The 13,508-nt window shown below is 41.3% G+C and overlaps 1 protein-coding gene across 1 annotated transcript in view; it reads right to left on the reverse strand.

Annotated features, from left to right (window-relative positions):
• Positions 1-13,508, reverse strand: part of igsf21a (immunoglobin superfamily, member 21a) — a 449,567-nt gene that overhangs the window by 418,887 nt on the left and 17,172 nt on the right. Inside the window, exon 2 of the mRNA XM_048614901.1 lies at positions 3,632-3,744. Coding sequence (XP_048470858.1) covers positions 3,632-3,744 — 113 coding nt within the window. The remainder of the gene's footprint in view (positions 1-3,631; positions 3,745-13,508) is intronic.

The raw sequence follows: 13,508 nt of genomic DNA on the forward strand, positions 1-13,508 counted from the left end.
CCATCCCCGCCTCTTCGACCTGTTTGTTTCCTCTCCACCTATCCTCTCCTCTATCCCTCTTCTATCCGCCTCCCACTCTCTCCCTATTTATTTCAAAACCCCCTTCCCCTCCCCCTTTTCTGATGAAGGGTCTAGGCCCGAAACGTCAGCCTCTCTGCTCCTATGATGCTGCTTGGCCTGCTGTGTTCATCCAGCCCTGCACCTTGTTGTCTCGGATTCTCCAGCATCTGCAGTTCCTACTATCTCTGGTTCAATAGGACTAGTTAGGCCATTTCAGACGATGCTTCCCCTGTCCTAATTTTTACATTCTTATATTATATTTAAAAGCCAGAAACATTTTGGTCCATCTAATCTTCCCTTCCATAGAAATGTGCAATTTCTCCCAATCTTTGCTTCTTTCATGACTCCAGTGATGTTTCCCTTCATTATCCAGCCCAGAGGCTACATCTTATATTTATAACTTACGTATAGAAGTATCTCTTGGCATCAGACTTAAAAGTACCTTTTACCAGCTTGTACCATGTCCCTTGGGGGCTATAGCTGTGATCAAACTTAAAATAGGGTTCAGCATTAACTTTGTCATCTTTCATATCCCAAAAGTCTGCTCTCATCTGCTTCCTTTCAAGTCTGAAGAATGTGCATTCTTTAAAAATTCCTTCAGAACTCAGTTCTCTGGCACTTGAGGATCAGCCTCTCAGACCATTTTGTCTTCCATTGCTGCCCTTCTTGTGCCTTGTTGAGTAAATTTTACACTTACAAAATGAGACCAGAGCATTTCACAGCTTCAGCACCAATAGCCAATATCCCAAACCTTCTGCAAGCAGTTGTGGATCTGCCTCTCTGCAGAATTTCCCCATTTAATTCTGCAAGGCATATTTTCTCAAGTGCTGTATCCTTGAAGGAACAGCCGCTTAAACGTTGCACTTAAAACGCAGTAATCTTGTTTGAGGGCATTCCCTGCTGCTGGATGAGGGTGCACACAACTCTATGAGCTCTGATTGTCCGTGGGCAGAACGTAAGTGATGGTCTCCCTTCTCATTCCCAGAGGTGATCCCATAGGTTTGTTATGGGAAGTAACAGGCCTCTAATTCAGAGAGTGAAACTGCCTTGTGAGCCTGTATTTTGCAGCGGTAGAGGCTGACGTGCTGTATTTAAGGCCCAAATCTGGAGGTAGCAATGAATTGCACAACGAACAAACATCTTTTGACAATGTTGGTTGAGGTAAGAATGTTGACTAAGTGGAAACATCAGAGTTTCGACGAGGTTGAAACATTTGAGAGCTGAACACAAGGCTAGTGCAAACTGTTAACTTTTCCCACCTCTAACTACTTACAGAAGTATGGTAGAGCACAGGTCACAGTCCTAGGTGATCACAATGACATAGCTCCTTACACACATACTCAGCAGCTATTATTTGATTATTTGTACCATTAATTCTTCACAAGAGAGTTCCCTGTTTGTCTTTGAGTGAGATATTTAGCATACACCCGAACAACTAGGAACAGTGGACAGAATCAAACAGCGACGATATGGGAGCTCCTTGATGATAAGAGCTGCTGAAGAAGAAAGCCCACTTCCCCCTTGTCATGGGAAATGTACTGGTCAGTAATTGCCAGCCCCCCAACTCACTCACAACGAGATCCAATATGGAACACACAAAGGTTCGTGCCTCAACATCTCTTAGTTCCAGTCCTTTCAAACTTTTAAACTCAGGAGACATTTCCTTTCCTGCAGTGCCTGATAATCTCTGCATCAATTACTTTTTAAAGACATTACTTGATTATTGCAGTTCTCCACACGTTGGATAAGTGGTAGAAATTCCTAGTAATGCCAGTGAATTGGTTACGAAACTAATCACATCAACCCGTACTGCAAATTGCATTACCTTCCTCATGACCTCAATTAAAAATAACTAATTATAAACTGAGCTGGAGTCTCCAGCTCAAACTAGCAAAGTTATTTTTCACTGCCTTTCGTAGTCTGGTTTTCCACAACAACTACATTACTTTGTAGACCTCTTCCTGTTGAAATCAAGATGGACAAATCGCCAACGTTGAAAGCTTCAAAATGTGGAACTAACAGCCCATCCTCCAGCAAACTCTGTCTCACACCACTCCCTGATTTTCATGACTTTCTCTGAATTTAGTCAACTTCAGATTTAAGCAGGATTTCTTTTTATATCAGATGTGAAGGACTGATGCTGAGCAAAATCATAAGGATGTTTCAAGGGAAAATAAAGGAACAAATTTGATGTAGTGGAAACTAAACTTTAGTGGAAGTGGTCCTTAGAATGCACACCCACTTAAACTGAAGCCTAATTGATTGATCCCCTTTATATAACTACTTTAATTAAGACAATTGTATCTCATATCCACAGAATTGACTGAATATCTGGACATCTATAAAGTATCAGAAATCAATCTCCTTTCAGAGTTCGAACTCCAGCCTTTTCAAGTTTCTGAACATAGTCTAATTGACACAGACTCAGTACAAGGAAATCTTTTCCTTCCATGGGCGTGAGAAAACTTCCTGAAGTAGTCCAGGAAGAATTTTTTTGCCTTTGATGATTTTCTTGCTGAAGAGTTTGAACAAAACACTTGTGAATTTATGTGATATCTGATGCCTAGCAACAGGTATTTAGTGAGATGCGTCAAACTGAGCAGCGGAAGAGACACCAAAGCAGAACAAAACAAATTACGTCAACTGACTTATTTCAGTGCAATAAAAAATATTGTTATTATTATGGGAAAAGACAGGTGAGTGGGACTAGATGAGCAGTTCTTACAGAGAACTGACACATTCACAATGGGCTGAATGGCCTTCTGTGTTGTAACTGTTCTATCAGTTTATATCCGCCTTCTCCCATCGAGTACCATGTGCCCCACCTCATGATTTTCCTCCTCCCTTTTCAAATCTTGTTCTCATTTCCCACTTTGTATTAGGCAGCCTGATTCTTGAACAGAATATCCACCACATTAAACATGACATTTAATATTCTTAAAGACAGTTCTATTCTTTGCTGTTAACACCATCAGTGTTTTTTGATGTAGCAGTATTAGATGTCAGGCTATTTGATTAATTGTTGTCAGACAATGAAATGAGTGGATTGCCCATCCCAGCCTTGCCAAGTGATGGATTTGGTAAAAGTTGGTCATTCTAATCGCATGAGCCTGATAATATCTGTGATTGTGTATCATCACAAAGACTGACAACTCCCTTTTAGGTCATCTATTTATCAGTTCTGCAGAGCAATCAGAATACTTCTACAACCTTTGAACAGCAGCTTAATGCAAACATTCAGTTCCTTCCCATGGTCCACGTTCTGTGGAATAAATGATAAACGTTTGAGAAACTCACCATGTCTCAAGAAAACCCACACAGATGTAGTGTCGGGCACACCCAAAAGCAGAAGGAGGAATCTATTGCTGAGCACATGGTTCCCATGTTGTGAGCCAGAGCACAACAACAATGCAGAAATTTTTTCCAATGTTAAATGTAAAGGTGGAAGACTGACACATCTGACTTCGCTCGTTGAATGGAGTCACATATCTGCCCACTATTAAGTCTTTCCCATCCACACGTGCATTCAATTACAGGAGGTCCTGATGCCAGGCTACAGTCAATGGCTTACCTTGTACCACACAATCTCCCGCAGCCTCCCATCTGTTTTGAAGTTGCATTTCAAAGTGACGGCATCACCAGCCACCACTGGGGAAATCGGTTCAATATTCACCGTCAAATATCCTGCAATCCCAACAGCAAAAAAAGAAGGATAATGTTACTTCAAATCATCAAAAACCTCTCAACTCTGAGTGATGTGGTCATTTCATTTTTGAATTCCAGATCTCTGCTTGAGGGCTATTCATAAAAAATAAAATCAAATTGTTATAAGAGTGCTCATTAACATTTCTGTTCTTTAATTTAGATCCATCCTGTCATTAGGCTCGATTTCATTTCGTGGGGAAATGCAGCTCAAGGGCAAATACCACAATGCAGGGTGCCACCAAGATTGAGAACAGTAAAGAAATGAAATTATATGGAATTACATTACAAAAATAGGTCATTCGGCCCATCTACCCTATGGTATCATTCATGCTCCACAACAAGTGTCCTCCCATTCTATTTCATCTCACCCTCATCAACATCTCCTTTTCTCTCTCATGTGTTTACATAGATTCCCACTGAATGCAAACATGCCATTTTTTTCAACCAATCTATTTGTTACTATGACAAGCTCCGCATTCTCAGTTGATTTATTAATGGCAATCTTACATTTATGCCCCCGCCAGGTTTTGGTATCCCACAAGTGGGAACATTTTCTCTACATCCCACCTATCAAACACCGTGTACTGTTAAAGATCCTCAATAGGTGATCTCTCAGGTTTCTCTTGGCTCGAGAGAAAAAGAAACTGTAGCTGGTGCAGCCTTACTCGATCAGTTATAACCTCTCAGTTTGGTTATCGTCCAGATGAATGTTTTTGGTGTTTAAAGGGCAGTGAGTGCTCTCAGATTAGTGGAGGAGCATTGGACATCATGGAAATGGAACTGCTCTGCAGCCAGTGTCAATTGCAACACTTCCAGCACCCTGGTTGAAAATGGCTTCTTCAACAGGGTGGCTCAGTGGTTAGCACTACTGCCTCACAGCGCCAGGGACCTGGGTTCGATTCCACCCTCGGGAGACTGTCTGCGTGGAGTTTGCACATTCTCCCCATGTCTGCATAAGCTTCCTCCGGGTGCTCCGGTTTCCTCGACAGTCCAGAGATGTGCAGATTAGGTAGATTGACCATGCTAAATTGCCCGTAGTGTTCAGGGATGTGCAGATTAGGTGGGATATGGGGAATGGGTTTGGGTGGGATGCTCTGAGGGTCGGTGTGGACTTGTTGGGCCAAAGGGCCTTTTTCCACACTGTAGGGATTCTATGAACATAGATTTCATATTGAACCTGGAAACTCCTAATCTACATGGCTCCATTTCACACTGGGATTATTTTGGGATTATTTTGCCCAGAGGTCAATTAAAAGTCAACCAAATTGATCAGGTCTGGAGTTACATGTAGGCCAGAGCAGGTGAAGATGACAGTTTCCTTCCTTAAAGGACATTAGTAAACCAGATAGGTTATTGTGATAATTAGCAAAAGATTCATGGTTATCATTAGACTCTTAATTCCAATTTTTTTTGTCATTGAATTTAAATTCCACCATCCTCCATGGCAGCATTTGAACCAATGTCTCCAGACCATTTACCTGGGTTTCTAGATCAACATTTAGGGGCATTTCAGCGGCTATTAGATAGGCATATGGATGATAGTATAAGGTAGGGGTGGAGGTTAGATAGACCTTAGGTTTAGGGTAAAAGTTCGGCACAACATCATGGGCCAGAGGGCCTGTACTATGCTGTACTGTTCTATGTTCTATGTTCTATGTTAACAGCCCAGCGATAATCCACTAGGCAGTCACCTCCCCTAGATATTTACTGACTGAGCCAATCATTAGCACAACTACCTATAATGTGGTCTCATATGTTTCTAATCACTTAGAGAATCTACATAATGCTGCTGGATGTATCATTGCTTTTCATCAATGAATGCAAAACTTCTCTCGACACTGACACAATCGTAAGCTTTCTTTGAATACAGGCTTCCTGGGCACTCTGCTTCAGATGTTCATGTGTCTGCTGCACTATCTGCGCACCATTCCTCCCACAAGTAGACACGACCATCCTAGATCTTATAGGACAGTCCTGTATTTAGGGTGGTTGTCCTGTGTCCAACTTTGTCCGATGCAGGGGTGGCTTGTGTCCTATATTTTGATTTATGTGCACACGCACACTGTCCTTCTCTGAGTGGCTGCTCCTATAGGCTGAACACTTGGTCATCCCTTACTCCCAAACAGTGGACAACCCCCAAACCCCACAGTCTCCACTGCCAACGTGTTCCTTTTTCAACTCTGGAAATTTAATTACCATGCCTACGTGACCACTTGCAAAGTTGTTAAAATCCAGGATTGTTCATTTGTTTGCAAGAGTCCAAGTGGAATTGATGCTTTCCCTTAAATGTAAAGCCAGCTTAGGCTACTCTAATGTTCAATTGGATTTGGATTTGATTACGTGAGTCTGTGTACTACCGATGCTCACTGTGCTCAATTAGTGAAGCCTGGGTGTGAACTCAAAAGAAGTAAACTACGTTGGGAGTGATCTACTGGCAGCATGAGAAAGCCAGCAATTGAAAACACTGCAAATAAATTCTTGCCACACATTAAGCTGATATCTCACATCTGTAAAACTCTGAGGTACAAAGCATACAACGACTCCCAATTCCTATCACAATCTGCTTGCCCTGTTGGAAGTTAGAAACTAGGGAAGGAAACCCAATATAGAATAGCTTGTTGATACACGAATAGTAGCCACTTGGCCAAAACACCAAGAGTTACTAATCCTCACAATGTCACATTCAAACACTCGTTTGCAGCTTAGGAGAAGACAGGAGTGATTAAAAAGAAAGGAAATGTGAGAAATGCTGGACCAGTTAATAGCAGTAACCTCTCATCTGAATTTCTGAGCAAGATTTACCTTCTATCTTCATTTATTTCTAATCTTCCAGATTGTGGCAAATGGGGAACAGTGTCAGCACATGCTCTCAAGGTCTAGAATCTGGTCATTCTCATTTTCACAGATCTGACCACTTTTTAACTTCTAAGTTCCTTTGTACTGTTAAATTTGAATTCAGACTTGGTTTTAAAATGGTCAGTAATAACAGGGCCTTGGTGTAGACTATCTAGGCAAAATTAACAGAAGGGGAAATTGCCCCATGAAGTCATAGTTTTGAAAAATTGCCAATGTTAGTTCAATGGGGGAGCTTCAATAAGACAGGAAACTGAGGCCATATCTGTCAGGGTGAATGGATATAAAGGTTAGTTTTACAATTTCAAAGAGGAACAGGTGGATTCTCCCTCAGTGTTCTGGTCAATTGTATCCCTTAACATAAATACTAATGATCTCTTCATGGAATCTTTCTGTGTGTAAACTAACTGTTGCATTCCATATTTTACAACAGTGGATCTACATCAAAAATAGTCAATTGCCTGTTAAATCCTTTAGGACATGCTGAGATCACGATGGGCACTATTCAAATGCAAATACTTTCTTTCTTTACATAAACTGTTCACTGAATCGTAGCTAGGTCATGAATCAGGAACCAAGCTTGAATCAACCAATCATGAATCAAGCTTTTTCCTGACAACAACTTTATTTGCTTGAATTAAATCCACACACAAAGTCCAAGCTTTCTTCTTTTTTTAAATAGGGATAAGGCAGGCAAGTGGTATCAGGCAAGGAGTATCAGATTGGACACAATCACATTGAATGGTAGAGTGCACTTGATTGGCCAAATGGCCTACTTCTTCCGCTGGCCTTAAATTAACCTGTTCCAACATGACATGACACACTTGGTGAGACTTGAACCCAGAGGTAGGGACACTTCCACTGCACCACAAGACCCCTATATCTTTTTGCTTAATGCTTTTTTGGGCACTCAAATGAACAGTTTTACATAAAGAACCGCTGTAATAAAAACAAAATCTTCAAATGAAGCTTATAAAATTAAATTAAAATATCCTCTCCAGGGATATTGAGGGGGGTGGGGGTGGGGTTGGGGGTGGAGGGGGGTGCAGAAGGTCTGAAATGTATTAAGGTTCTCCGCAAACTCCCTATCCAGGATCATTCAGGAATAGATGGAACCATGGAACCGTGGAAGACTCGCTGACAGTCAGGTCAAGTGACCTCTTCATCTACTTTCTTTTCTTCTATATCCAGAAATGCTCTTAAGCACAACTGAAAGCATTGATTTCTCCCATCAGCAAGTCACCAGTGGTATTTTTTTAAACCTAATAATCACTTACCAGTAAATCACCCATGTTTCCCAACTGACTAATTTACACACAAAGCCCATTAAAGCCAACACAGACCATCAAAGGTGAGGGACGCTATAACAAATATCAAATCTCAAAGGAAACTCACAAAAGTTACAGTAAAAATTGGGTTTGAGGAGAGGTCATACACTTTAGCCTCTGTGTTACCCACCAAGTCAAGGGAGACACTCTATATATGATTTTTTTTTTGAAAACCAATTTAAATGAAACCAAATTAAATCACATTAACAAGTGACAGCCCTTAAAGAGACACTGTAACCACAATCAAATCTTTAAAAGAACATTATCTAATTAATTAAAATACCATGTTGGGGGAGAGGATGCACTCCAGATGCTGCAGTTCCCAGTGATTGCAGAAGGAGTCCCTTTGTCAGTTGTGCTCAAGACAATCAATTAACACCCATCACCTAATAACCTCATCTTTGTAATCATCATGATATTAACATTACGCTAATGTAAAATGGGAAAACGTGAGTGAGTGACAGAGCTGCTCATAGTATTGCTTAACTGGCCCTTAACCCAGGGTGTCAAGGAAGGCAAGAGGGGCAATGCTTATTCGGATCTGCCTTTCGTTTACTGTCCAGCCTTCGTGTAAGACATGGATGTTATGCCACCCCAGGGAGAAAGTGACAACAAAATGACAACTTTTAACACAATTTGGGAATCTGAAAGATTGAGAGGCAGGTACATACATTTAAATTTGCAGCTTCTACAAAATCAGGCAAAGATGTGAAGTAGTGGCAGCACAGAAACAAAAGTGAATGGGATAAAATATGCAAAGGGGTTAAATGGTGGCAGCTGGAATTTGATGCAGGGAAGAGTAAAGTTCAAGGATCAGAAAAATACATAGCATGCCTAGGCCATTAATACCACTGAAATAGGTAAGGATAAATCTGAAAGAGATCCTGAAGTTGGTGCTAATCATGAACAAATAATGCAACACAACAACTAACTAAAGCAATGCAACTTTGAACCACATAGCTAAAATAGAACAACAGAAGGCAGAGAAAGAAAGGAACTAAGTGTACAAATGATCTGGTCATGTTGCTCACGGACTACTTCATCCAATTTCACTGTCAAGAGAGAGGTACATTTGGGAAGCTATCTACTCAGAGTTTGAAAATAACATTGACAAGGTATTACACGGTCGATTCATGACTGTATCGACAATGTGCAATCTGGGCCCAAATAGCCAAATGAATAGCAACCCAGCTACAGGTCAGGAAACAGAGAGTAGGAAGTCAAGGGTTGCTGCACATACACACAATACAAAGCAAATTGGTATTCCTCAGACATCATCTACATGGCCAATTGTAGAATGTCAACAAAAAGAAAAATACAGCAAAATACAAAAGGGCACTAATACACGCGCAGAAAGGGCACTTAATTAGCAAACTAATCTTAATAGAGGTAAATGTGAGTGGGTGTATTTTGACAGAACGAATAAAGGGACACTCAGTTTTTGTATCTAATAGTCAACATGGGTTAGAGGTACATTTAGATCTAGGAGTGCTCATGATGGTAGAGTTTATGTTGTTTTGGGAAGATTGAAACCAGAGGTTAAAATTGAGAATTCAGAAGAAATCACTTAGCAAAACAATGCTAAGAATGTGGGATAATTATCAATATCATAGATACATTTGGAGGAGAAACTCAGTAAGTATATAAGAGAGAAAGAAATAGACAGATACTCTGGTAATAGAGATAACACAGTATGGAGCTGGAGGAGCACAGCAGGCCAGGCAGCATCAGAGGAGCAGGAAAGTTGACATTTCGGGTCAGGACCCTTCTTCAGTTGAGAAGGGTTCTGACTCAAAACGTCAACTTTCCTGCTCCTCTGATACTGCCTGGCCTGCTGTGTTCATCCAGCTCCACACTGTGTTATATCTGACTCCAGCATCGGCAGTTCTTACTATCTCTGATACTGTGATAAGTTTGGGTGAAAGGGGTGGGAGGACATTTGCAAAACACAAATTCCAGGATTGACCCAATTGTGCTGCAAGGCCTGTTTCTGTGCTGGAGGTTCATTCCAACCAATATAAGTGCTGGGGAAATTTCTGGAAAGAACGTTGAGCTAATTCTCTCTGTCAGAGCTCTGTGGTATCAAGGCAAGCAGAAGGAAGACTTTTTAGCTTGAAATGTATACATACAAAAGGTGACCCTAAAACAATTATCAAGGAAATGGAAAATATTGTTCCTGAAATATAGAAATACTTTAAACAAAAGTGGTAAAATTAGAGAACATAGATTGAAATTAACAAAAGGTCATTTAGGAATGAAATTGAGAAAATCGTCACATTATCATGGCTGATAAGCTTCAATATAAAATACTGAAAGCTAAAGTCTTGGATTTTTTTAAGAAACACTTGAAAACTACAGGGCCTTTCTGAATGTAAAATGAAAACGGGTTTCTCTCAGCTGTAATCACCACGTGACCTTATGATGTAGCTCCCTAACCCTTCTGCTATATATTTGTTCACAATTACTTTCTAGCTATGATTCACAGATGACCATAAATATATCCTGTTATTCCTAGCATGATGCCATATAGTTTTCACGTTCCAATGCCACTTTTTGTTGTCCTATTCTGTAATTTCTTTACTGAAATAATACAACTAACATAACTGCAGCCAGATTAAATCAATGACAACTTTTGTATTCATTGCGCCTGCAATGTACAAAAAAATGTCCCCAGGTGCTTCACAGAGGCATGAAGAATTACATGGATGCAAAATCAAATACAAGGTTGAGAGAAAGTGCTTTTTAAAGAAAGATCTTAAGCAGAGTGAGAGGCAGTGATATATTTTGACTTATGCAGGGAACCTAACAGACCATAGCACCTGAACAACTTAAGATACAGCCACAGAAAGTAGAGTGAAATGAGGCGTCATGCAAAAAGCATCCCTAGGATCAGAGGAATTGAGTTTGAAGACAGTTATAGCTCTGGTGGTGTTTACCGCAACAGATAGGAAGGGAACGTAGAGTGTTTTAACATTTGAGTCATTGCAAGATTAGCACAGATCAGTGAGGATATGATAATTGGTAAGTATTTCACTTTTGCAGGATAGGATATGGACATGGGAATTTCAGATCAATTTGCGTTTCACTAAGGGAGAAAGATAGGAGACCACCCAGAAAACCATTGGAGTCATTGAGTCCAGAGGTAATCTAAATGAGAGTTTTAGCAACAGATGGATTGAAGTAGGGATGGCAGCAGACAATATTACAAAGGTGGAATAAATACAAAAATGAGAAATGAATTCAGAGACATCTGCGGAGCGAGACAATATCAATGTGTCAGTTTAATGACTTCTCAATTGAGATGAAAGGTCATTGTCCTGAATTGTTAACTCTATTTCTCTCTACAGATCCTGTCTGATCTTTTAAATCTTTACAGCATTTTCTGCTTTAATTTAAAATTTCAGCATTCACAGTTAATGGCTTTTGCATTAAATATAGATAGGTGGACCAAGATATCTTAGGGCCAATAGTTCAAATCAGGTTGTAAATAGTTTGCTTTAGCCTTAAGCAGTGATGAAGAAGTGAACAAATTTTGTAGGAAAGGTAGAGCTTAAGGTGGTGGTAGAGTTAGTGGTGGGGGTAGAATTTGAAGTGATATGGGATTTGTGGTGGAGTAGAGTTTGTGGTGGGTACAGTTTGAGATGGGCATAGAGTATGTGGTGGGTTAGACTTTGAGGAGATATACGGTCTGTGGGAAGGCTAGGGTTTATGATAGGTGTCCGGTTTGAGGTAGCGTAGATATTATGTGGGGATAGAGTTAGCGGTGGGGTAGGGTGAGTTGAGGGTAGGGTTTGAGGTGGGGGTGGGGTTTGTCACAGGAGAAGAGTTTGTGACGGGGTGGGGTTTGTGGCAGGAGTGGGGTTTGTCACAGGAGGAGAGTTTGTGATGGGTGGGGTTTGTGGTTGGGGGAGACTTTGTGGTAGGGCGAGAGTTTGTGGTGTGTGGAGCGTGTGGCACGGGTGGAGCTTGTAGCAAGGGGTGGGGTTTGAGTTATTGGTTGCAGGTGATGGTTTTGGTCATATATTGTTTTGGTGGGGGGAGATGGTAGTGTGGCCTGTCTAGGACTGAGGATGGGATGTTCATGTTGGGGGTTGGGGATTGGGGTTTGTGGGTTGTGGAGAGTGGCAGGGAGCTGGATCGGTGGGTGAATGGAGGTTGGGGCTGTTTCTAGGTGCCAGGCCCGTGCCCAGTGGGAAAATGTTGTTGCCATGTTGCAGGGGACATCACACTAATTGGCCCTGTCGCGGCAGGCTCTCTTAACTGCAGGCCTGAGCACTTTCCCAGCTTGAAATAAGCAGCAAACTATGACAGATGATAAGAGAGGGGGCACTTCAAGATGGAGACTGGAGACAGCCCCTCCTCAGCTGTTTTCAAATTAAACAAAGACAAAAAATCTTCAAGCCTCGCCACCACTGTAGGGGCAGGGTTGAGGTCCATCAACAGGGCAGCAAGTGGCAGTTCTCTGTCACCTTCTCCATGCTCCAACCCATCACCAAGCTCTGTAGAAATGGCCTGGAAGTGGGATAAAGCTGAGGAATTGCTACGTTAGCCAGTGGGGGCTATGTTTAGTTTCTGTCTGTCTCTGATCTCATCCCTGGCAGGTTTTAAAAATTCAACCTTGAGCTTTCAGCAAGTCTCTGACAGGTTAGAGATGGAGAGCAGTCAGGAGAGGCAGTGGAGAGATAATGCACGTTATTATCAGGGTATATATAGGAGCTTGTGGATGCTGACACCAGCAGGCAGCAGAGGAGGAGAGAAGGATATATCCTGTAGTGGCTCCAAAGGGAACAGTGCAAGGCTAGGAATGGACACCATTTCTAAAGATGCCCTGGAGATTGTGCAAGATAGTGCCTGAAAGAATCTGAGTTTCATCAAGAAAGAGTCGGATAGCAGGTGTTGGAAGAGGTGCTATTTTGGTATTTTAACCATGTCAAAGGCTGAAGCAAGGCTGGAGACAAAGAAGGTATGGTAGTGTCAGTCATAGAAAATATCATTGCTGGTACTAGATGGGGTCAATCCATACCGTGGAAGAGATAGAAACCCAACTAAAATAGGAGAGAAGGGAGGTGATTACATGTTGAAGTACTTTGAAGATTAAAGGGGGTTTATAAGTTGTAGTTATAGATATTGTATTTCATCTCTGTATGCTTTCCTGCCAAAATTTTCTTCTTTGAATTCTTATATCCACAATTCATAATGGATACTGTGTATGTAAACATGTCACTGCAATTAAAGCATGCCAATTTACAGTCAATTTTCATTATAAATTGTGAACATGGGATTTCACAACGGAAAATCCAGCTTGATGAACAACTTCTAATATATTGTATTTTAGTACAAACGTTAATCAGTTAAGACATTCTTTTGTGTAATCTCAACCTGAAGTCTGAGTGAAACACTCTTCAAGGAAATGGAAGAGATTTGGAGGGAGATAGTAGGAACTGCCGATGCTGGAGAATCTGATATAACAAGGCGTAGAGCTGGATGAACACAGCAGGCCAAGCAGCATCAGAGGAGCAGGAAAGCTGACGTTTCGGGTCTAGACCCTTCTTCAGAAGACCC

This window comes from Rhincodon typus, chromosome 31 (genome assembly GCF_021869965.1).
Source record: "Rhincodon typus isolate 14 chromosome 31, sRhiTyp1.1, whole genome shotgun sequence".
Lineage (NCBI taxonomy): Eukaryota > Metazoa > Chordata > Chondrichthyes > Orectolobiformes > Rhincodontidae > Rhincodon > Rhincodon typus.